General features: G+C 29.2%; 5 protein-coding genes across 5 annotated transcripts in view; 4 read left to right on the top strand and 1 right to left on the bottom strand.

Annotated features, from left to right (window-relative positions):
• Positions 1–25: 25 nt before the first annotated feature.
• On the bottom strand, positions 26–2680 carry LOC130672496 (methionine aminopeptidase 1). Its single transcript, XM_057477107.1, has 5 exons — positions 2452–2680; positions 2221–2272; positions 1048–1515; positions 691–966; positions 26–280 (listed from the first exon to the last, which is right to left on the bottom strand). The coding sequence occupies exons 1-5, from the start codon at positions 2560–2562 to the stop codon at positions 42–44; spliced, it is 1146 nt and encodes a 381-aa protein (XP_057333090.1). The 5' UTR covers positions 2563–2680; the 3' UTR covers positions 26–41.
• Positions 2681–4271: 1591 nt separating this feature from the next.
• On the top strand, positions 4272–6979 carry LOC130672497 (phospholipase A2-like). Its single transcript, XM_057477108.1, has 4 exons — positions 4272–4341; positions 5667–5865; positions 5941–6100; positions 6173–6979. Exons 2-4 carry the CDS (start codon positions 5685–5687, stop codon positions 6414–6416), a joined length of 585 nt encoding a protein of 194 aa, XP_057333091.1. The 5' UTR covers positions 4272–4341; positions 5667–5684; the 3' UTR covers positions 6417–6979.
• A 127-nt stretch (positions 6980–7106) lies between these two features.
• Positions 7107–10166, top strand: LOC130672499 (phospholipase A2-like). Its single transcript, XM_057477110.1, has 4 exons — positions 7107–7249; positions 7607–7754; positions 9250–9409; positions 9778–10166. The coding sequence occupies exons 2-4, from the start codon at positions 7616–7618 to the stop codon at positions 9986–9988; spliced, it is 510 nt and encodes a 169-aa protein (XP_057333093.1). The 5' UTR covers positions 7107–7249; positions 7607–7615; the 3' UTR covers positions 9989–10166.
• A 132-nt stretch (positions 10167–10298) lies between these two features.
• LOC130672498 (phospholipase A2-like) lies at positions 10299–14800 on the top strand. The gene is made up of 3 exons (XM_057477109.1): positions 10299–10826; positions 12722–12881; positions 14002–14800. Exons 1-3 carry the CDS (start codon positions 10640–10642, stop codon positions 14201–14203), a joined length of 549 nt encoding a protein of 182 aa, XP_057333092.1. The 5' UTR covers positions 10299–10639; the 3' UTR covers positions 14204–14800.
• A 3143-nt stretch (positions 14801–17943) lies between these two features.
• LOC130672494 (protein tolkin) overlaps positions 17944–23868 on the top strand; it is a 51057-nt gene continuing 45132 nt past the window's right edge. The window contains exon 1 of the mRNA XM_057477105.1: positions 17944–18978. Coding sequence (XP_057333088.1) covers positions 18708–18978 — 271 coding nt within the window. The 5' untranslated portion in view covers positions 17944–18707. The remainder of the gene's footprint in view (positions 18979–23868) is intronic.

Raw genomic sequence — 23868 nt, 5'->3', positions numbered from 1 at the left:
TTTTAAATTTATAAAAAAAAAAAACGTTTGATTTTGAGCGACTAATTTTTTAATTGGTCAAAGAACCACGGACGACCGTCATTTGTGCGACGCTTGGTGAGAATGTCACAGCCAGTGTCAGTCACGAGAAGAGTCTGTTCGAATTGTGCTGACCATTGTCCGTCAGCTGTCACCGCTGTCCAATGGTCTGGCCACATTTCATCCCGCCAAGTACCTTGAGATATCATCGGTTCGATAGTGAAACAATGGCCTGCTTTCATTACTCCCACAGCTTTATTTTCTGGTTAAAAAAAAATAATTACGGTAATTAATAGTTCCTGTTTTTTAGTCAAATTTTTTTTTATGACAAAATAAATTTCATATTCGAATACCTGACGAAATTCCACGTAAAATGAGTACCCACATCGATATATTACGTTCTACTATTAATTAACTCATTAATTGCGTATAAAATTAATTACTTTGTACTTAAAAAAAAAATTTAATTAAATATATCGATGTGGGTACTCATTTTACTCGCAATCACATTCTCTATACTTTAAAAGTACTTATATAAGAAAAAAAAAAATCAAAAAAAATTTTGAGCTTTTTTTTTTATCCCAAACATATCGATGTGGGTACTCAAACTTCATGAAATTTTGTCACAAATAAAATTATACAAATGGTTTTTATTGAATAAATTATACTTACTAGCATAATGAGGAACACTGGGTGCAGTATGAAATAATCGATGAATTCCATGTCCGCAGTAGCTTCGAACGACACTAAAACCGTGTGCCTGTGCGTGTTTTTGAATGATATTGCCAATTTCTTTATACTTTTCCCCAGGCTTGACAATGTCAATAGCTTTTGATAGGCACTCGTAAGTAACCTGAACTAATTTTTTAATTTCCGGCTTGACATTGCCGACTAAAAATGTCTCGTTTAAATCCCCATGAAAGCCGTTGTGATAGACCGTGACATCAACTGGACAAACAATTTTATTAGAGAACCAGCCGTCCAATCGGAAAACAAATAAATTAAATTGAATAATTAATAAATATTTACCATTGCAGATGTCACCGTCCTGAAGTGGCCTAGTGTCGGGTATGCCGTGACAAATAACCTCGTTAACAGATGTACAACAACTAGCTGGGAATTGATGGTAGTTAAGCGGCGAAGGATAGCAATCCCTCTCGATGCAAGCTTCGTAAACAACCCGATCTATTTCAGCGGTTGTTACCCCGACGTCACATACTTTAGCGGCTTCGTCAAGTACTTCGCGGCCCAATTTACATGCGACTCTCATTCCCTCGATCTCCTCGTCATCGAGGATTTTTATTTGGGACGATCCGCGGACGGCTTGTTCGCTTATTGGAATCCCTTTGGGATGATCCGCGTAATCCGGACGAGTTATTTTCGGATTAACTGATACCTGTCGCTTTGGATGTGTGGGATAGGGACGTAATTTTCCAGTAAAGTGATACGATGGCCATGGATTATATTCATCTGATGACGATTTTTTAGTATCACCCTCTAAAATTTTTTTAATTTATTAATTTACGGGTAGGGGAAAATGGGCCCCCGATTGTAAGAAAAAATTTTAGGTGTAAATTTTTTTTTTTAGTCCCAAATTAAATATTCGGTGACAATATGACCCGGAGAAAAATAAAAATTAATGTGGGGTAAAATGAACCGCTAAAAATTCGGAGTAAAAAAAATTCTTTTCTATGTAAATTTTTTGGAGTAAAAAAATTTGATTCTATTTAAATTTTTCGGAGAAAAAAACGTGGATTCTATTAAAATTTTTTGGAGTAAAAAAAACTTGGATTCTATTAAAAGTTTTTGGAGTAAAAAAACTTGGATTTTATTAAAATTTTTTGGAGTAAAAAAAATTGGATTCTATTTAAATTTTTCGGAGTAAAAAAACTTGGATTCTATTAAAATTTTTTGGGGTAAAAAAAAATTGGATTCTATTTAAATTTTTTGGATAAAAAAAATGGATTCTATTCAAATTTTTTGGAGTAAAAAAAATTAGATTCAATTTAAATTTTTGGGAGTAAAAAAAAATAGATTCTATTAAAATTTTTGGAGTAAAAAAACTTAGATTCTATTAAAATTTTTTGGAGTAACAAAATTTGATTCCATTTAAATTTTTTGCAGTAAAAAAAATTGGATTCCATTTAAATTTTTCGGAGTAAAAAAAATATTATTATAAAATAAATTGTCTATAGAACTTACTAGCGATTTCGTGAATAACTTTATGAGTTTTCCAACTTCCTTTAAAGCAATCCTGTTTTAGTACAAATAATTATCATTTATTAAAAATATTTATTGACAGTAGCCCTTAAATAATCATTACAAAAAAAGTTTCTGAAAGCTATAAATAATTTAAAGCTTTTAAGCGATAAAATTATAAATAGATGTGATATAATTAACCTAAAAGATATTCTTATATATTTTTCAATTTACCTGGCTGCAAAAGTATGAGCCCTGAATGCCGATTTTTAGACAAGTCGGGCACTGGAGACTTGCTACGGACTTACATCCTGGAGTTTCACACATTCCCAGTGCGAAAGACATTATTTATTATTTATAAATAAACACTTAATTTTATAAATAAAATTTTGTGGATAAATACAAATGTACGTAATCTTAGCTTACAATTACTGGCTACTGTACGAACACATTTATTGTCTATACTCAGTATTAAACTGTTTTATCGTATGTATAAAAAAAAGACACTCGTATTGAAGCACGGTACGTAATTTTAACTCTAGATGTCGTACAAATGATTTTCTCTCGTATGTAAATAGGTAATTTTTTAAATACAAATTTCGACTATTCCTTCGATCAATCCCTTTGTGTCTAGAAATTTTTTTCAAATTTTTACTAGGCTCTAATCATATCGCGTGCCAAATGCCAAAAGGGCGTATTACAGCAGTTAGATAGGGTTCCATGCCAAAAGGGCGTATAAAAAAATTTTTTTTGTCATTCTTTTTAGAATCGCTCGAAACGCAAAGATCTGCAGAAAAAAAATTTTTGACGTACTATCGCCAAAAGGGCGTATATCTTTAGATCTTTGTATCTTTGTATCTAAAGATATACGCCCTTTTGGCTTTGAAATTTTTTTTTTTATTTTGAGGCTTAGAACATGTTTACAAAACGATAGGCACCAAAAACAAAAAAACTATACGCCCTTTTGGTTCTTCAAAGCCAAAAGGGCGTATAACTTTTATACGCCCTTTTGGCATTTGGCACGCGATATACTGCAATAAATTCTTACAAATAAAAATAATCTATAAGCAATTGATTAAGTCTTACTATAAAAGACAGGAACAATTAAAAATGTATGAAAACATATTTAATTTAACTTCATTAATAAATAAATTTTCAAACTGGACTAGATATATTCCTATAGATTTATCTATCGACTAACAGAATCTTAGTGATTTTGCATACTCCAATTGCGAAGCAATGAGATGTGTTCTGCTAACGCATACTTAGTCTCAGCTGATTAACCCTGATAGCCACACTCTAAATATAATTGCTTAGCAAGTTCTGCAGTGAAACATTTTCGGCTAACTTAACGAAAAATTTCTGGTAAGCCTCGGCTGGATAATACTTGCGTGCGAGTTGATGCAAATCTACTGCCGTTATCTGAATGTAATTTGACAGAAGAACTTGATGTCAATTTGAAGTGAAACTTTCAATCAACTTAACGTCATTGTCTGACGGTGACACTTGTAGTCAAATTAAATTCAAGTTACAGACAATTTACTGTCAACTTAAGGGGATACGCTACCGGACCTCTTCCTCACACTCAGAAAAATAAACGGGACTGTCCTCGTTGCACTCGTAGAGTAAATGAGAGTTTAAAAACAATTTTTTTCGGAGACGAATTAGAATTTTTGAAAATACAAAATTTTTAGCTCTTTGTTAAGATTTTAAAAAACGCTAAAGACTCTCTATTTTAGGTTTCCAATGTTTGTCCGTGAATTAAATTGAATTGCAAATCGATTACCGTTACCTCTTAAAGGTAACTGCTTGCTCTCCAACTTTCCTTTTGATTGGCTTCAGAATATGGCGGTAGCTTGAAGTTAACTTGTGGATAAGGTGGCTATCAGGGTACTTACGAAAAAATCATATTTACCCGTAATCAATTAGAACAAAATTTTTTACCTATCAAATGCCGGAAATTCGCTTAACTTTTTTAACTGTGTGTTAGTTGTGAATTTACATCATAGATAGCTCGGTATTTCATTTCTTTAGTACTTAATATCATCGTTCTGCGATAGTACACCAGAGTAAAATTTGAAATCACTCCCAATATCTCATTGACGTTATTATCATCGAAGCCAAGTAAGTGAAAAATATAATTTGAATAATTATAACGAGCAACCTGCAGTCACTGCGTGACTGCCCGAATATCACTACTAAATTTATAAAATACGCAGAAAAAAAGGATTTCTCGCCGCAAAAAATTTTAATTTGCACCAAGACATTCTATGCATTATCAATTAAACACAAAAATTGTCTTGGGGCGATAAAAGATTTTTTTGGTCAAAAAATAATTTCTTGCACCGAGTAATTTTTTCTAGTTCTAAATAAATTTTTGTTTTCAATTCACAATGCAAAAAATTTCTTGGGGTAAGTAAAAATTTTCTTTAGGCGAGTAAAGATTTTTTGTGTCAATGAATCCTTTTTTTTTCTATGCACACTTTTTTGGCTTTGAGAAGCTTCCTAAATCCAAAAGGGAGAATAAAAATCTGTCATTTTGGAATAAGTAACGCGATATAAATAATATAGTTATATATTCAGTGACACTCAGTCATATTTAGTGACAAAATAATTAAAGTATTAATTTATTTAAAGAAAATAAATACGATCGTCTTTTTTCCCGCGTAATTTAAATGTAATTCGAATGACATAGATAAATCTATTTATCTCAATACTTGGCAATTAAAAAGAGTTTAAACTATGAAAAGGCACAAATTCAAGTCAAGACCTATCTAATGATACCAATTTCAATAACATTAACTAATTCTAGTATATAGATATGGCGGGAACAAAATTTTCCTTATTCTCTTAATAATATAGATGATAATTTTTTCTGCTCAAAGATTTAATCAGTGAATATTCACTAAAGTTTTACTACTTATTCCGAAAAGTATAAGAATATTCACTATTTACTAGAGAATTTCGCTACTTTACTTTTAGAGAGTGAGCAATAAATTGAAAAAAATCAGCAACAGATTATTCTAAATTTCGTTTTTATTTATTTTCAAAATTTTTTTACTGTCACTATTTTTTTTTGGATTTCAAGTCCCTGAAAATTTTTTTTTGATATTTTTCTTATGCTGTCACTTAATAAAATTAATTCCATATATTTTTTAATTAGGAATTCATAAAAAAAAAATTTCATACTACGGTATTTTTTAAATTCAAAGCAACCCTTGTTAAAAATACTGATTGAAAAGAATTGAGAAGCGGCCACTCCATGCAAACTATATCTATATATACAAACAAAAAATTGAAATTATTGAAAAGAATTCAAATTTCATCATTTTTAATTCTTTTCAATCAGTATTTTTAACCAGAGAATAGAAAATTTCATGTTTTCCATAAGTGAAAAATTATTTTTATTTATGTGTGAATTTAATAATTAAATTTTTTATTTTTCACAGAAAAATAAAAAATAAATTATGCAGTTATTTTATCTGCTTATTTCCATTACTATTCATCTGTCCGTTTCGACTTTAAATAACAATAGTAATTATGACGTCAGTTTTCCGCATTCTTATGATACTGATAAAAATATTGAAAGACTGAATCCGTGGTTCAGAATCAAACGAGCAAAACCGAGGGCCATTGGAATATTTCCCGGTAAATAATTATTGTGAATAAACAAAATCAGAATAAAAAATATAAATATATGTACTGATTATCTATATTTATAAGGAACAAAATGGTGTGGTCCAGGTAACATTGCATCACATACTAATGACTTTGGACGCCATCGTGAGACAGATCGATGCTGCCGAAATCACGATTACTGTGAACCAAAAATTCCAAAAAAGGACAATAGATATGGAATTGAAAATGACGGGAAAATGCCAATGTAATTAAATATTCAAATAATTGTATGAATTATTAATTAATGATTTTTCATTAATTTTTGATTATGTTGTAGATTAAGCTGCATGTGTGATTTGATATTCTACAATTGTCTTACCACAGATAAGTCGGCAATAAGTCGTACTGTTGGATCGACATATTTCAATTCATTGCATGGACAATGTTTTTATTTTGATACCGATGATGAATCATATAAATTGACAAGAGTCCCTAATTTTAATGATAATTCAGTTATTAAATTCAGAGAAAAATTTACTAAAAATACTTCGAAAAATAATCCACGTCCAAAAGTTCACTGAAAATTTTTTTATTATACTTAATTTTTATCATCGCTGTTATTAATTGGGTTTATTTGATAATTGTATTCATTTTTTGAGATCAATTTTTGCAAAGTGACTGCTCTGAATCTTTTTATGAAAATTTGAAAATTTCTTTTTCAAAAATTCCTTATGAAATTTTATCTAATCGCAAAAAAATTTTCCGAGGAAATTGATTATTCTTTGGATTTTATTTTGAATCACTTCTAATTCTCGATCAGTTCGATCAATTAATAGAACACCAGATTTTTTAAAAAATAACTTTAGTGACGCAAGGAAATTTTGAATTCAAATAACAAAATTTTTTTTTTTTTAATTTTGATTTAGTCAAATTTACTTGTAACTTCTATAGATTCAAAGTTACGTAAAAAATGAAAGAGCACGATTTTTTAGGAAATTTTATAGGCTTTCAAAAATGTCCTTATGAGTTAAGTGATAAAATGAAAATTCAAAAAGTTATAAGCATTTGAAACTCATATATATAAATCTCAAATACAAAAAATTGTAAAAGTCATCCATTTTTTTTTAATTTCAAAAATTAGTGTAAAAATATATGTTCTTATATATTTTACATATATTAAATAAATAATCAATTATTATGAGAAAAAAAAATCACTTGGTATTCAAATAATTTTTTTTCCGACCGCTTCTTTATCAAACAAAATATATATCTACTTAAGAATGACGTCACTAGATGACACTACATGTGACTTTTACACCCACAATATAAGAGGGCGCGTTTATTTTTATTTATTCACATTTCAATTTAACACAACGGGGAATTAAATTATTTATCAAGCCGCAATTTATAATAAGTAAGTAATTAAATTATTTACTATAAAAAATATATATTTTTTTTACATTTATTATTTATTTAAATCTCAACTATTTAATTTCTTTACTCGGTCCTTTTTCGAGAGTCTATCGCCAGTTATATCTCAGTGCAATCAATAAACTCTACTGCAGTGATGCATTTGCAGCATAGAGATAAAAATCTTTGAAAAATTATTCATTACTTTTATAAAACTCCATTTTGTCGCTTTAATTCTTATTAATAAAAATGATAAAAAATAATTCATTGGTAGTAATTTTGAAACGAATTTCCATCGTTTTTCGGAAGTCGAGTTATTGAATATTTAATGGAATTATTTTTTATTGACTTTTTTTTACAGAAGTTAATTATGAGGAAATTACCTTATATTTTTTTAATAATTTATCTTACATCCGTTCAATCGGAAACTTATTTTCCAACTTCCGACCTTGAACTTGATGATATTCCCCGTAAAAATGGAACTAAAACCTGGGGGACTATTTTTCCAGGTAAATTAATTACACATTTTTTTTTTTTTTTTTAATAAAATAAAAATTTCAATTCATACTAAGATTTATTATTTTCATTATAAAATAAGTTATTTATTTTTCTATAGAGAAATAATGAATGACTACACAGAAAAAAAAAATCTCCACTGAAAGTACATAATTTGGATTCAAAAAATTTCTTTTGAAACCTCAATTTTCTTGGATAAAGTAGAAATCTACTCTGGCTAACAAATTTTCTTGGCTCAAGAAAATCTTGACTCAGTTCCCAAAAACGTTCGCCTTCAAAAATATTTTCTTGACTCAAGGCAACTTTTTTTCTGTGTAGATTTGTTCGATAGCTTATAATTTGTTAAACTTTCTAGTCATTTTTGTTAAATTTTTTTCGAGTGGTTAGTGAAATTAGTGATGGAAAATTGTATACTACATATACATATATATATTAGGGTGCTTCATTTGAAACGAACATTTTTTTTTTAGCGGACACAAGAAAATTTTGTTGTTTATGTTGAGAGAAAAATCCCTAAAAATTTCAGCTCTTAATTTTAATTTTAAGTACTTCCTCTCGAGCATCGAAGTTTTCCCATTTAAAAAGCATGTAAATCGAATAACTTTTTTTTAAAATTACTATAACTTAGCCCGATTTTAAACTATCGTTTTGGAACCAGTTTTTATTTGTAGAGTATTTGTTGCTTTTTAAAAGTGTATAAAACGGTTTTGGTCTAACTCGATCCATGTCGATTGTATCAGCTCCGAAAGTCAATTTTTCACTTTTTTCATTTATTTTTGTTAATAGTGCAGAAACGGCTCATCTTACAAAAAATATGCATGGGACCAATCTTTTAGGAAATTTTGTCCTCTACAAAATTGCTTCTGACACTTATATTGCTAAAGTCCACTGTTCATGAGATGCATGCATTTTAACATTTTACAGTAAAAAAGATTAGTACTATAGTAAGCTTACAATTTTTTATACTGTAAAATGTTAAAATGCATGTATCCCATGAACAGTGGACTTTAGCAATATAAGTGTCAGAAGCAATTTTGTAGAGGACAAAATTTCCTAAAAGATTGGTCCTATGCATATTTTTTGTAATATGAGCCGTTGCTTCACTATTAACAAAAATAAATGAAAAAAGTGAAAAATTGACTTTCGGAGCTGAGACAATCGACATGGATCGAGTTAGACCAAAACCGTTTTATACACTTTTAAAAAGCAACAATTACTCTACAAATAAAAACTGGTTCCAAAACGATAGCTTAAAATCGGGCTAAGTTATAGTAATTTTATAAAAAAGTTATTCGATTTACATGCTTTTTAAATGGGAAAACTTCAATGCTCGAGAGGAAGTACTTAAAATTACAATGAAGAGCTGAAATTTTTAGGGAATTTTTCTCTCAACATAAACAACAGAATTTTCTTGTGTCCGCTAAAAAAAAAATGTTCGTTTCAAATGAAGCACCCTAATATATATATGACTTTTTTTTTAATTTTTAGGAACAAAATGGTGCGGACAAGGTAACAAAGCGATGCACGAAGATGACTTTGGAAAATATCGACAAACTGATGAGTGCTGCCGAAATCATGATCGCTGTCCAAAAAAACTAAAAGCTGGAACTTATAAATACGGACTACTAAATTCCGGTTCGACGACAATGTAATTTCATAAATTTATAATTATCTTTGCTTACTGTTTTATTTAAAAAATTTTTTTTATCGTTTTTTCATAAATCGTTAAAATTTTTTACGCAGATTTGTTTTTTTTTTCAATTGCCAAAAAAAAAAAATTAATTATCACGCGGGCTCTTAAAATTCAAATTTTTTCCTCATTCGAATTTTATGAAAAAAATAATTATTATTCTTTTTATATTTATTTAATACAAAAAACATGAAAATAAACGCGAACTAATTTATGTCTTGACATTTAACAAAAAAAAAATTTTATAATTTGTTTTTTCTTCGCAAATTTAAATTAAATCAGCCCTCAATGAATATTTTATTTAAATAATTAAATATTTTATCCAGATTAAGCTGCAAATGTGATGAAATTTTTTACGACTGTCTCAAAGAAGCAAAAACAATAACAAGTCAAGCTGTGGGTATTCTATATTTCGATATATTAAAACGAAAGTGTTTTACTTACGACCACGAAAAAAATAATGGACTGTACAAATGGAAAGCCAACAGAAAATTTTCCGACAACAGATTCATTAAATTCGTCTCAGGAATTATTTAACCACTTCACTTACAATTAATCATTAATTACCCCATTGATTTATAATTGAAACCTAAAATAATTAATTACCTTACTAAGTAATAGCTTTAATTACTCTAAGTATTTTTTCGATTCCTCTTATCTTATCAATTACGATTAAAAATTAATAATTAATAATTAATAATCTTTGAAAATTAGACACTTTATTAAATGTATAACAATAAAAATAATTATCTACTGTTATTAATATTTTTAATTGATTGATTCATTTATTATAGTTTTTATTTCTAATTAATCTGATTCAATTTACCCACGTGTTCAATTAGTTGTTTGGTAGTATACTATAATGAGTAATCAGTATCAGTAGAAACATAAAAGCTATTAAACCGCTAATTAAATTTTTAATTTAGACCTTCGAACCCACTGACACTCACGTGAGTTATTGATATAAAATTCACACAATAAAAAATATATATATGAGTAAACGTCAGTTATAAACAAGTGGTCACATACGAAAGGCATTGAGTAGAATTTTATACTTGAACTCGACAAGTATTTTTTTGTATTTAAATTTTTATTTTTCATTCATTTTGCCGCCTTGGGACAGACGAAACTCAATTATTTTTTTTTTGCTGTACATATTAAGTTTAGTTTATACTGTGGCCATTCAAAATGATAAAGCCAGTGATGTTCTCGATATTTGTAATTGTTATTATTATAATTACAATAAGTTATTGCACTGGGCAGTTTGAAGACGACCAGATAGATTTGAACGATGCCTGGTTTACGGAAGATATGTACAATGATCCTTATTTTGATAAATTACGTAAAAAAAAAAAGTATGGAATCATCGCGCCAGGTATTTTTGTTTTGTTGTTAGCGGAAGGAAAATCGTACGGTGAGAAAAAAAAATGTGCTGCGCAGTAGATTCAGTTTTTTTATCAAAGTCGACTTTGGCAACGGAATTTAATTTCGGGTGAAAAAAGTTTCGTTTGAGCAAATTGACGGCTACATTCATAAAAATTTTTTATAGAAAATGGAAAATTTTGATCATTAGTGAGACTTCAATGCGATTTTTTTATATTTGGAAAAATTCCAGAATAGCTGAAAGTTCAAAATTTTTATACTGAGCGGTCATAAATGAGTCAATTTTCTGAAAACGTCCTGGATGAATAAGTATGGGAACAATTCCCATAATTATGGTAACAGTTCCCATATTGCATGTGAAAGAATTATGGTAATGATTACCATAGTATTATGGTACACAGTAAAAAACGAATCGTCAAAGTGTAAAAAAAACGTGTGTTAAAATTCTGAGTGTTGAATTTTTAACACTTTTGTGTGTCAATTTAACATACAGTATTTATCTTGTTTGAACTGTCGCAATCGATTGATTTTTTAACACACAGAAATGTCATTTTATTCGAAAGTAACACTTTTTATATGTTACTATCAAACCAACACACAAAATATGTTAAAAATAATCTCGACCATCACAAAAGAATTCTTGGAAAATTTTTATTTTTTACTTATGCGTGTGTAACTTTCTTTTAACACTTACAACATGTTGAAGTAACATATAAATAAGTGTAAAACGTTCGTTTTACACACGGATGTGTTGAGTTTGACGAATCCTTTTTTACTGTGTAATCTTTCTCATTATACTATCGTAAACGTTACAATAATATTATGGTAATGGTTACTATAATATTATGGTAATGGTTACCATATTATATGATAACGATTACCAGATATTGTGGTAACCATTACTCATGTGAAACCGATCTTTTTAAATATTTGAATAGTTAGAAAACAAATGCCTTCTTCTCTTGTTTTATAAATGCACGACTAAAGTCAGTCAGTCTTGTATTGACAGCTTAACAGCATGTCTTGTATCAATAAACTATATCTTTGATTGTCTTTCTTTTACTGCTGATAATCATGGTGTTGTTATTTCTAATTTGAGTGTGTTATTATTGTAGTGTATAAGTGATATAATAGTATATTGTACAACTAGTGCGGTAATCGACAACACCGCACGAATTGAACACAGTTTTTTTATCATTAATGCAATATAAGTACTATCTTAGTGCTCGCTGTTTTATTCTCCAAGTAGCTTTTTGCTGATTCAACTGTTGCCGCGACATTTTTGTGGGTTATACGATAATCTGCATACGGCAAGTAAATTTGAGTGCGACAAGTTTACTTGTCGCACTCAAATTTACTTGTCGCACGCAGATAATCGTTTAACGCACACAAATGTCGTGGAAACAGTTGAATGGGCAAACAGCTATTTGGCGAACAAAAGAGCGTGCACTAAGATAGTACTTATATTGCATCAATGATAAAAAATAGAAGTTACCAGTTACTAGAATATTATAGTAACGGTTACTATAATATTATAGTAATGATAACTACAATATATAGGTGCCGTTCTTATCATCAACATTTCAAAAATACCGGTTGCCATGCATTATGGGAACCATTCCCATAATATATTGTAATTTTTACCATAAATTTCTCTCCGTGTATTCTGTTTTCCAATTAGATTCTATTTCTATGAATTTCTATTAGTATTGAGGTTTTGCAAAAATTTTGAATTGTCTCAGATTTTGACGTTCGACAGTTCAAACTTTTTTGAGTTTTTTTTTTACACTACTATAGTTCGCAGGATGTGTTTTTTTTTCTCAAAGTATAATTTGATATTTTAGTTGAATTTTGAACATGAATTTGAAATTTTTTTTATTATTTGAGGAACTAAATGGTGTGGTCAAGGTGATAAAGCTGAAAGTTATAATGATTTAGGTAAATTTAATAATACTGATATATGTTGTCGTGCACATGATAATTGTCCGATTGCTATTAAAGTTGGTGAAACTTTATATGGTTTGAAAAATCCAGATTTGTCTACTAGGTAATTATTATTGTTATCTATTCTATATTATTAAGAGAATAAAGAAAATTTTGTTCCCGCCATATCTATATGATAGAATTAGTTAATGTCATTGAAACTGATATCACTAGATAGGTCTCGACTTGAATTTGTGCCTTTTCATACTTTAAACTCTTTTTAATTGCCAAGTATTGAGATAAATAGATTTATCTATGTCATTCGAATTACATTTAAATTACGCGGGAAAAAAGACGATCGTATTTATTTTCTTTAAATAAATTAATACTTTAATTATTCTGTCACTAAATATGACTGAATGTCACTGAATATATAGCGATATTATTTATATCGCGTTACTTATTCCAAAATGACAGATTTTTATGTTCCCTTTTGGTTTTAGGAAGCTTCTCAAAGCCAAAAAAGTGTGCATAGAAAAAAAAAGGATTCGTTGACACAAAAAATCTTTACCCGCCTAAAGAAAATTTTTATTTACTCCAAAAAATACTTTGCATTGTGAATTGAAAACAAAAATTCATTTAGAACTAGAAAAAATTACTTGGTGCAACGAATTATTTCTTGATCAAAAAAATCTTTTCTCGCCCCAAGATAATTTTTGTATTTAATTGATAATACATAAAATTTTTTGGTGCAAATTAAAATTTTGTTGCGGCAAGAAATCCTTTTTTTCTGCGTATTTTATAAATTTAGTAGTGATATTTGGGCAGTCACGTAGTGACTGCAGGTTGCTCGTTATTACTACACTGTAAAAAAATCGGAGTGAATTCGGAGTAAAAATGGAATTTTCTCCATCGAAGTTCCGTAGTTTTAAACAAAATACCATGCGGGGCAAATCGGAAGTTTTTTTTCAGTAGAGTAGTTTCAAAGTGATGTGGAATTTGTTGCACTTTGACCCGGAGCTTTAATTTTAAACTCCGGTTGAAGGGAATTCCACTCCGAAAATCGAATAAATAAAAAATTATCCGCTTCGAATTCACTCCAGATTTAATTAGCGTTCACTCAAAAAACTTTTTGCAGAGTAGTAAAACAGCACGTGCTCATCTTGCCCCAGAAATAGAATCAACTCTCTAATTTAAAAAAAAAAATTCCAGTAAATTTAGCAGATTATTTTGTAAATTTCCAGATTAAGTTGTACCTGCGACAGAGAATTTCACACATGTTTAAAAAATGTCGAGAGCCTCGCAAGCAAAACAATAGGGACAATTTATTTCGATTTGTTAAAAAAAAAATGTCTCGACTACAAAGACGGTCAGTATCAATGGGCAGAAAGTGTCGTCTACTCAGAGGCTAGATTCATTTTATTCATCCGAAGACTATTGAATTAAAAAAATAAATAATAATAATAATATATGTATAATGTAATCTGATATTGAGCATAAATTTTCCAAGTTTGTATTAAAAAAGAAAAAAACGTTTACATCCAATTAAGGCAAAGGAGAACGTTAAACCGCGAGCACGATGTGTGACGACTTAATTACCCTTGCCGATACAGACGATGAACCAGAAGTGCAGTGAGAAAACGTGCATTCTTTATTTTTCTCTTTCTATTTCTCCTTTCTCTATTTTATTTTTAATTCATTAATTTTATTCTCCACTTTATATTTAATTCCACTTTTATTCCGTTCTATCTGCACCCATATATCATTGTTACGTTTTTTATTTATCTCCAGCATAGACTTACACCATTGGTTTGTTAAAAACGTAAATGAGAAAATCCTACGGAATTAATTCAAAACTTAAATTAACATTTACTATTTTTATTCGACTATACAATAGAGTCATTTTTTTATCCCGTATATTTGAATATCGCGGTCTTTTATTTAATTTATTACGATTTTTTATTTTTGTACTAAAGACAATTTTTTTATGATATTTTTATTGTAATCGACTTTTTTTTTTTAATAAATCATTTACAATTTTTTTATACTCAGAGGAGGATAGTAAATATTATATGTAAGTAAACTTTTATATTTACATGAATTTTTAGTGCAATGTAATACTGAAATCGTGAAACCTTCATAATTGGAAAGGGTTTGCAAATATTTAATACTCGACGTTGGCGAGTATCGAATGTAAAAATAAAAAAGAAAATAAAAATTTCTTTTTTTGGTTCCTTTGAAAAATTAAAAACGTAAATGACGGAAAAAACATTTTGACTGATAATTCTTTGCTCGTAGATGACAGGTAAATGCTAATTTATGAATTCAAAAAGACTTTAGGGAAATAAAAATTTTTGAACTGATAATTATTTGCCCATAGATGACCGGTAGAAAAATGAAAATAAAAAAAAAGTAGGGGAGGGCAAAAGGGAGTAGGGTAGGCAAAACGGGGTACCCCCAAAATTTTATCAAAAAAAATTTTATATTTTAAATGGTTTTTAAACATTCCAAAATCACTTCTATAAATATAATTAAGCGTTACTTTGAATTTTTTTTGGTAAACTTTTCCAAAAATCAATTGTCAGTTGAAAAATATTAATGTTGTTTGTTTTATGATAAAAACTATTAAAAATTTTTTTTCTTTTTGGTTTTCCAATAAACGTAAAATATAATTTTTTTTCATGTAAAATACTTACAAAAAAATTCAACTTAATCAAATTCGTTTGAAATCCAGAAATTTTTTTTTTTACCTTTTTTAGGGGGTACCCCAATTTGCCCGCAGAAATGAAAAATTTTTTTTTTCAACGGTGACTGAAAATTTCTTCTATTTACTTTGAATATCATTAAAAAAAAAAATATTTAGCGTATTTGAGTCCTCGAGAACTTGGTATTTCTTTGAGCACCCCCCTTTTGCCCCTCCCTCCCCTATAATTTTAAAAATGAATTTTATGGATGGAAAATGATTTGATTGAAAAGCTATCAATAGATCTAGAGATCACTTTAAAGTTTTAAAAACCGCGGGTAAGATTTCTGTAGGATAATTATAAGATAAGTAACCGGGTATCGGAGTAAAAAGGGTGATTTGAAGTAAGATAGCTGATAACTCGGGGAAAAATCGTCTTGCAGAGCTTGGTACTCTCCCTAACTAGACGAAAAGAGATAGATCCAATGGCCTATCACATTTTCTTTTATTTTCAAAATCATCCCACCGCCCTCAGAGCTTATCAAAAATTAAAATGTTGTTTCAATTATTTTTCTCTGAGTATTTTTAAAATCCTTATCAACGATATGTCCAAAAAATTTTTTAAGTAAAAGGTCAAAATCTATAAACTTTAGGCTTTGGAATTTTTTCTTTTTCGTCATACCCGACGCCATTTTTCACCGAGTCGCTGAATTTTTTAGTCACTGACAGTAATTTTTAAAATAATAAATTTATTATTTTTGGAAACAAGGTGAAGTCTACTGGAAAATTAATGACTTTCTTTGTTTTACTTTTTTTTGTTGAAATGCAACAATTCCCCTCATGTAATTTATACAATATTACATACAAGGTTTCCGGTGCAGTTCAACATGTATATCAACCCTTTAATGGCTAAATATGGGGAGCAAAAAAAAGGGTGATCCCATGACATTCGATATCCAATTCACCAACAATGAGAATCAGTACAACTCTTTATTATTTATTTATTTAGTTACCTATAATTTTTTTTTTTTTTTTGGTTATTTCTTATTCTGCAGATTTTAATTATTGACGATTTCCTCCTCTTTTGTATCATTAAATTTATGTCACGTTCACGAACACAGCGTTAAACCTGTATTTAAATACCTATATCAAAGTATCATCATTAATATCATCGCATATATATGTATATATGTACATATATATCGTGTATATATTTAAATATATATTGCTCGAGTACACGTGCCCCAGATGGAATATTCATTAGATTCATTTGCTGGGTAAAAAAATTACCATCGACATGGAAATACTGAGATCATGTTTAAGTTTTTTTTTTTTTAAATTGTGTAGCTTCATTAAAAAAAAAAAAAAAAAAAAAAAAAAAAAAATGAAAGATTAATAAAGAGGAAGCTACAACAATTTCTTCGTCTCCATATCAGTGGATATTTTAAATGTCTCCACTTAACTTTGATTGAAGATGCAATTATTTAAATTTTAATGAAGTCAAGAATTTTTTCTTTTTTTTTTTATCTGATTTTTTTCATAATTTTTTTTTTATACATAATTTTACCAAATGAAGAATGAAAAGAACTTATTTTTGAGAAAGGATATCTCGGGAATTTTCGAAGATAAGTAGACGTCATTAGTGATGAGTGGATAGGAAATTTTATTGTCTACAATTTTGGTTCAGATAAAAACTACTGTGGGATAAATAGTTTTGAAGATGGAGCCGTTTGAAGTTTAGAAAAAATTTTTAGATGAAAAAAATCAATTTTTGGAGTTTGAACGGGTGTAACTTTTCAACTATTGATTTTAAGGAATTTTATAATCAGACGAAAGTTCTAGGAAATTTAATTTCCTTTAAAAAACACTGATCAAGTATACGAATTTCTCGAATGGTTTGCTAGATATCGGTAATTAAAGTTTGAGACAAATTAAAAAATTTTTTCCATTTCTTAAAAAAATTGTTCAAATATCGATTACTAAAAAAAGTCACAGAGACATTTTTTGTAAATTATTTTCCCAGCTACAAAAATAGTCTGATCAATTTTATTCATATTTTTTATATTTAAGCCACAAATGTAATTATAGAACCTCTGGATCATTTTATCGAGAAAAAAAAGCTCCGAAACCTTTGAAGCCTTTTGAGCTTCAAATATCAATTCCAGCAACAAAGTCCATCAAACCTTTTTTGTAGGTAATTTAAAGGGCTACAAAAAAGCTCTAATTACTTTTTTTCATATTTCCAATCCCTGAGCTTCAATTTAAGTTAAAAAAAATCAAAAAAATTTTTTAAATAAATTCTCTACTGTCACTGTCACTCTAATTATCATTATTATTATTAATTATTGCAAATAACATTAACGAAATAAACTAAAAAAGGATATTACTTGATCCTGCGCACCGCGTCAACACGTTGTCATCCCCACTATCCTTACAAATTTCCTTGGCATCTCTTTCCTCGCGACCAACAAATGCTACTACTCTACTACGGAGCTACGCTACTATACACTACTATACAGTCCTCCACATAACACCGTATAGTAGGAGTACCGTCACGATCAGAGCCGCGTTTTATACCGCGGACACATCTAGTTGTGCCGTGGCGAACCGACGGACGGACGTGCTCGTCCCGATCACTCTTATCGCCACTTTACTCTCGTCAACCGACCAGGGTCACTAGATCACCATGTTCGTCAAATCGGAGTAAAAATTTACACTAGTGTCTAATAACTAAACCTCAGTTTGAATAGAAAAAAAAAAAAATTATTTTTCAAATTTAAATTAAAAATTAAAAATCATAATTTAAATAAAAAAAAAAAAAGACGTTATCCACAACTGCCTCGAACTCTGACCCAACTGTCACTTGATAAAAAAAATTTTTTTAAATTTAATAACAACCATGAAAATTTTATAATTATTATTAATTTGTTAAAATTAACATGTAATTTTATTTTTTATTTTTTTTTAAATTTAAAAATTTTTTAAAAAAACTTTAAGACTGACTGTTAAATAATGATAATAAAATAATTAATTATATGATATGAGTAATGAGTAATGAGAGTGATGATAATAATATAGACTTTGAAGTTAATATTAATTAATCAAAAAAAAATAGTAATAATAAGAGTGATAGTTACAAAAGCTAGGAGAGTTTAAAAGTATTTATTATTATTTTTTTGTTATGATCTATTGTCAGTGCGAGACAAGTGTGGGGTCTAATTATATTAATAATACTGATAATAATAATAATAATATAAAGCAAACGAGATGAGGATGCACTCGTTTTTAGTTTGCTCGGTATTTATTATTACGTTATTTTATGTGAATGAGAGTTATTGTGTTTATATAAATAATAATAATAATACTAATAATGATAATGATAAGGGCAATGATAATCGGACAGAAATAGATTATAGCTATGATGGGCTGAGACAAAGAAATTCAAAACAAAGACACCGGTTTACGATTGACGAGCTGTTGAATACTAAATTTTCAAATTATATATCGGGTGATATCGACCTGGATATTTGTAAAGCAGGTAATTGTATATATTTATTTATTTATTTTTAGGTGAGAGATACAAATTTTCGGTATTTTTATTTTAAATTTCAAATTTTAAGGAGTTTGTTTGTTGCAATGGCCATTGGCTTGTGAAGCAAACAGGCGCTTGGATATTAAAATTTTTTTTTCATCATTTTTGTAGTCATTTTTTATGAATTACAAGGCATCGGGTACTAGAAAAATGTATGAAAATTGATTTTACAAAATTTCTTTGCTCCAGGGTCCACTGGCTTACGGAGCAAACAGGCACTTGAACACTAAAATTAATTATTAAATTTATACTCATTCTTTTTAGTCATAACTTGTGAATTATAAGGCACTGGCTCAGTAAAATTGACACAGATTAATTTTACAAACTTTGTTTGCTCTAGCTTCCATTGGCTCTTGGAGCAAACAGGCACTTAATTACACAAATTAACATAAAAAATTTAATTTATTATTTTAAATTACTTAAGAAACATCAGAAATTAGGGAAATTGGTACTTATTAATTTTATAAGATTTGTTTGCTTCAGCCTCCATCGGTTTACGGAGCAAACAGACACTTGAACACTAAAATTAATTATTAAATTTATACTCAATTTTTTTTTAAGTCATAACTTGTGAATTATAAGGCACCGGCTCAGTAAAATTGATACAGATTAATTTTACAAACTTTGTTGCTCCAGCTTCCATTGGCTCTTGGAGCAAACAGGCATTTAAATATTCAAATTAATATAAAAAACTAAATTTGTTATTTTAAATTACTTATAAGAAACATCAGAAACTAGGGAAATTGGTACTTACTAATTTTATAAGATTTGTTTGCTTCAGCGTCCATCGGCTTACGGAGCAAACAGACACATAGTTACTAAAATTAATGATTAAATTTATATCAATCATTGTCTTAGTCATTACTTACGAATTATAACGCATCGGATATTAGAAAAATTGATATAAATTAATTTTACGAACCTTGTTTGCTCCAACGTCCATTGGCTTGTGGAGCAAACAGACACAAATCGAATTCATGTTGTACTTTTTTTTACTCTAACTTTTAAGTAAATTACTAGCTGTATCAGAAAATTAAATAAATTAATTTCCGATATTCCAGTAATTTTTTTAAACGTCCATTGGCTTTGGGAGCAAACAGAAGTAATTGTATAATAAAATAAGTAATTAAATTAACAGACAAATATTTTCTATCATTTTAGTAAGATAAGACATCAGACAGGACAATTGATACTTAATCAATTTAAAAACTTTGTATCTTTATTCCTTTAATAGATTTTATTTAAATCTTTGTTATATATTCCAATCAATTATTCATAATTAAAAACAATTAGTCTATTTAAAGCTTGATGCATACTCTTATCCCGAACTACTGTTGCTCGATAATTGTTTTATTAAATTGAATTTTTTTAGTCATTTGTTAAATTAATAACGCGCCAATTACTAACATTAGCAACACTGTTCACATCTGCTCTTATTGCTTCATTAATATTTTATTAAATTACCCAAAAAAAAAAAAACGTTTTCATTCTGTTCATTATGCTCTAGCATTACAATTAGAACCAATGGCTAAATTTTGCTAATGAAAATTTAAAAAAAAAATTCCCTTTTAAATATTCGATACTTCAATTATTAACAACACCTAAATTACCCCATGTTTACTTAAATAAAAAATTTCTTCAATGAAATTATAAAGTCATAAAAAAAATTGATTAATCGAATATCTGATTAAAACGAACGATAGTCAGAAAAGCAAGAAATGAATACATAACTTATAAAATATGCAATAAATAATAATGATTTATTAAAAGGGTCATGTATAACAGATATTATATGGCCCTTAGACACGAAAGAGTCGAGTCTTATCTCGTAACTCTGGTGCTGAGCTCTGGCGCTGACCGGAAGTGAGATTGAATAGGAGTCACATAGCGTAATAGAAGTAGCAGCAGAGGGACCAGGGAAGAGGGCAGCTAAGTCTTCTCCATATATGAGTCCCATTCCCTTATTCTTCCCTTCTTTATTATATCTTCCAACTTTTATTGTAATTTTTTTTAACCATTTTCCTCCTTTATCTCGAGCTCGGCACTTGAAATATCACACGTTCTCGCTTTTTCACCTCCAACAAAACACAAGACAGAATACACCAAAGGGGCTTGTAAAAAAAATCGTCAGGTTCTTTATTTATCATCCGTGTCTAAGGACCCTTGTCACTTTTCTCATCCTCTTATCCGCATCTCTGTATTCTTCTTACGATACTCATGCATACAATACATATTATACCCTAGTATCTAGTATGTACTATACTACAGATATATAGAACTAGTCTGCTGTTGTACTCTGCTACTAGATATATATGTATTTATATACATATATATTTATATATGTAGTGATAGTTATGGTTTTTCGGATACCCTACTCTCAGAGTATACCTCCGAGCAATTCTTCACTGCCAATTGACTGTAGAACTGATAGGGTGAATTTATTTTTTATTTTTTTTGTTTTAAAGGAGCGGAAGAAAAGGCTCAAGACTAAAATTGCTCGTTAGATTTTTATAGATTTTTTATTCAAAATAAATAATTGAGTCAAGGCATCGTAGATCGGGCGAAAAATTGTGAGCATCGATATTTAATGTTTTATTACATCGCTATTTAATTTAACTAATTAATTTATTCATTAGCAGCAACCCGCAGTCACTGTGCCCGAGTATAATCAGTTAATTTATTTAACAAGTTTTAAATTATATTTTTTGTCCAATCATTTACTTATTGACTGTAAAAAAAATTGTCAGGGTTCTCGATTACATGGGATTTAAATTTTTGAATACTTTTTATTTTTATAGAAATTAATTTTTGAATTTTATAAATATTTTATATTGTCGCGAGTGAGTCTTTTCTATGCCGATCGTATTTAAAAATTTTTTTTTTCCACTCTTTTGAATTTAATTATCAAAAAAACTAAATTTATCTTCTCGACTAAATCTTATCGATTTTTGAGGCTGCATTAATCGAATATTTAAAAAAAATTAACATACTCATTTTTTTACTAGTAGTCAAATTATCCCTTGTTATTTTCTTTTAATATATCGACGGTAAAAGATATGAAAAACCCGATAAAATTTTTGGGGTTCCCTAAAAAATGTTCTCTAATTAATAAAAAAAATTTAACATTAAAAAATTCGAATATTAGAAATTTTAAAATATGACCAGAAAAAATTGTTTACCCGCGAAATTTTGAAATTTTCTAAAAATATATAAATATTTTTAAAAGACCGGAATTGAAACGAAACAATAAAAGGCTTAATTTAAAAAATGGTGAGTAATTAAAAGTAATTTATCGTATGGTAAAAATATAAATTGTATGAGTGGGTAAATTCTGTACGAAGGAGTATAATAAGGAGGGTGGATAACAATATGAGATAAGATAGTTAGATTTTCGAGTTTGGGAATATGTATGAGAATGTTAGTAATCTAGATGTAGATCAAAAGCCATCGGATAACGTTGGCTGCATACTTTGTGTGACTGATTCCCTTGACAATTTCTTATTATATTGTAACTGCTTCTGCATTCATTGCATTCATTGCATTGCTCGACAACCCTCATAACTCGTAGACTAATAATATTAACTAGCAAGTCGGTAGTCTGGAAGCGAGAAATAAAAAAAACTGTCATTTATTCATTCAAATCTCTGACAAGTTTACATAATTAATATTACGATCTCTCGTGTTGTCCCGGACATATCGAAAATTTCTCAACAGCAAGTCTATACACTGTAAAAAAAAACCGGGTAAGTCCAGGCGGTGTAGGTCCTATGCAGGAGCTGCCAGAGTTGAACGACGGGGCCCTACTTGGCCCAGCACTGGGGAACCTAGCTTTGGCACATCTATATTGGCCCATGCTTCGCTTAAGATTGGGTACTTAGTCCTGGCCGTTACAATTATTACCCGAACTTGGGCCAAGACTGGATAACCTAGCCTTGGCCATCCAATGGCAACCCAGACTTGGGCCAAGGTAGGATTACTCAAGTTTGGCTATACCTATGGTTTAATAAGTAGATCATATAAACGTGTCAGTTTTACATTAGTAGGTTCATCCAGTAGCTACCGTTCGGACCCAGCAATCAGAAGAACGGCAGTTTGCACTCAGAGCCCAGCAGAATTTTCGCCGAGTTTTTTTCACATCATTTACCTCCCTTAGATAGTTCAAACGTTAATGATCATGAACTCTACGAGGTTAATAATAATTAAATTTTTTTAAAATTTATTATTCGTTTCCTCGATGTATGGGCCAAGTCTGGCAATGAAACCTGGGCCAGGACTAGCAACGAAGCATGGGCCAGGTCTAGCAACCAGGACTGGCTCTGTGTTATCATTCCAGACTTCTACCAAGGCTGGGCCCGTCGTACTTTCCTCTCTGGAGTGTTAAAATTTTCGGTGTTAAATTTCCACACCGAAAGCGGTGTTAAAATAACACCGCCGTCAGTCTAAATATTTTTTACCGGTGTTAAAATATTTTTCGGTGTTGAAAGTATTTAATTTTGTGAATATTTTGACTTACTTGATTACTACAATTAGACAGTATTTTTATTAATTAATTAAATTATTGGTGATTGAAAAGGCGGGTGTAAAATTGTGTGATTTTTGAATGAATTACGCATAACATGGGAACTATACCGTTTCCGCGGCGCCGCCAAATCATCGCGAATTTTCATAGAACTCAACAAAATGAGACTTTTTTAAGAATAAAATTTTTCGATATCTCGCTTACTTTTCGAGGAAAATGGATTTTGGGAAAAACGTGTTTTTTCAAAAAAAGTTAAAAATTTCATAGATTTTAATATCTTCATTTTTTTTGTATTTTTTCCGATGAATTTTGAAGAT

This window comes from Microplitis mediator, chromosome 7 (assembly GCF_029852145.1).
Source record: "Microplitis mediator isolate UGA2020A chromosome 7, iyMicMedi2.1, whole genome shotgun sequence".
Taxonomy (NCBI): Eukaryota; Metazoa; Arthropoda; class Insecta; order Hymenoptera; family Braconidae; genus Microplitis; species Microplitis mediator.
The sequence above is the reverse complement of the archived record's forward strand: the minus strand, read 5'-3'. Positions and strand labels throughout refer to the sequence as shown.

Coding starts and splice junctions, on each gene's coding strand:
- LOC130672496 (XM_057477107.1), bottom strand. CDS start 2,562: ATGTCTTTCGCACTGGGAATGTGTGAAACTCCAGGATGTAAGTCCGTA. Junction 1,516..2,220: donor AGTTATTCACGAAATCGCTA/GTAAGTTCTATA, acceptor AAAAAATTTTAG/AGGGTGATACTAAAAAATCG. Junction 967..1,047: donor GGACGGTGACATCTGCAATG/GTAAATATTTAT, acceptor TTGTTTGTCCAG/TTGATGTCACGGTCTATCAC.
- LOC130672497 (XM_057477108.1), top strand. CDS start 5,685: ATGCAGTTATTTTATCTGCTTATTTCCATTACTATTCATCTGTCCGTT. Junction 5,866..5,940: donor GGCCATTGGAATATTTCCCG/GTAAATAATTAT, acceptor TATATTTATAAG/GAACAAAATGGTGTGGTCCA. Junction 6,101..6,172: donor AATGACGGGAAAATGCCAAT/GTAATTAAATAT, acceptor ATTATGTTGTAG/ATTAAGCTGCATGTGTGATT.
- LOC130672499 (XM_057477110.1), top strand. CDS start 7,616: ATGAGGAAATTACCTTATATTTTTTTAATAATTTATCTTACATCCGTT. Junction 7,755..9,249: donor CTGGGGGACTATTTTTCCAG/GTAAATTAATTA, acceptor TTTAATTTTTAG/GAACAAAATGGTGCGGACAA. Junction 9,410..9,777: donor AATTCCGGTTCGACGACAAT/GTAATTTCATAA, acceptor TATTTTATCCAG/ATTAAGCTGCAAATGTGATG.
- LOC130672498 (XM_057477109.1), top strand. CDS start 10,640: ATGATAAAGCCAGTGATGTTCTCGATATTTGTAATTGTTATTATTATA. Junction 10,827..12,721: donor GTATGGAATCATCGCGCCAG/GTATTTTTGTTT, acceptor TTATTATTTGAG/GAACTAAATGGTGTGGTCAA. Junction 12,882..14,001: donor AATCCAGATTTGTCTACTAG/GTAATTATTATT, acceptor GTAAATTTCCAG/ATTAAGTTGTACCTGCGACA.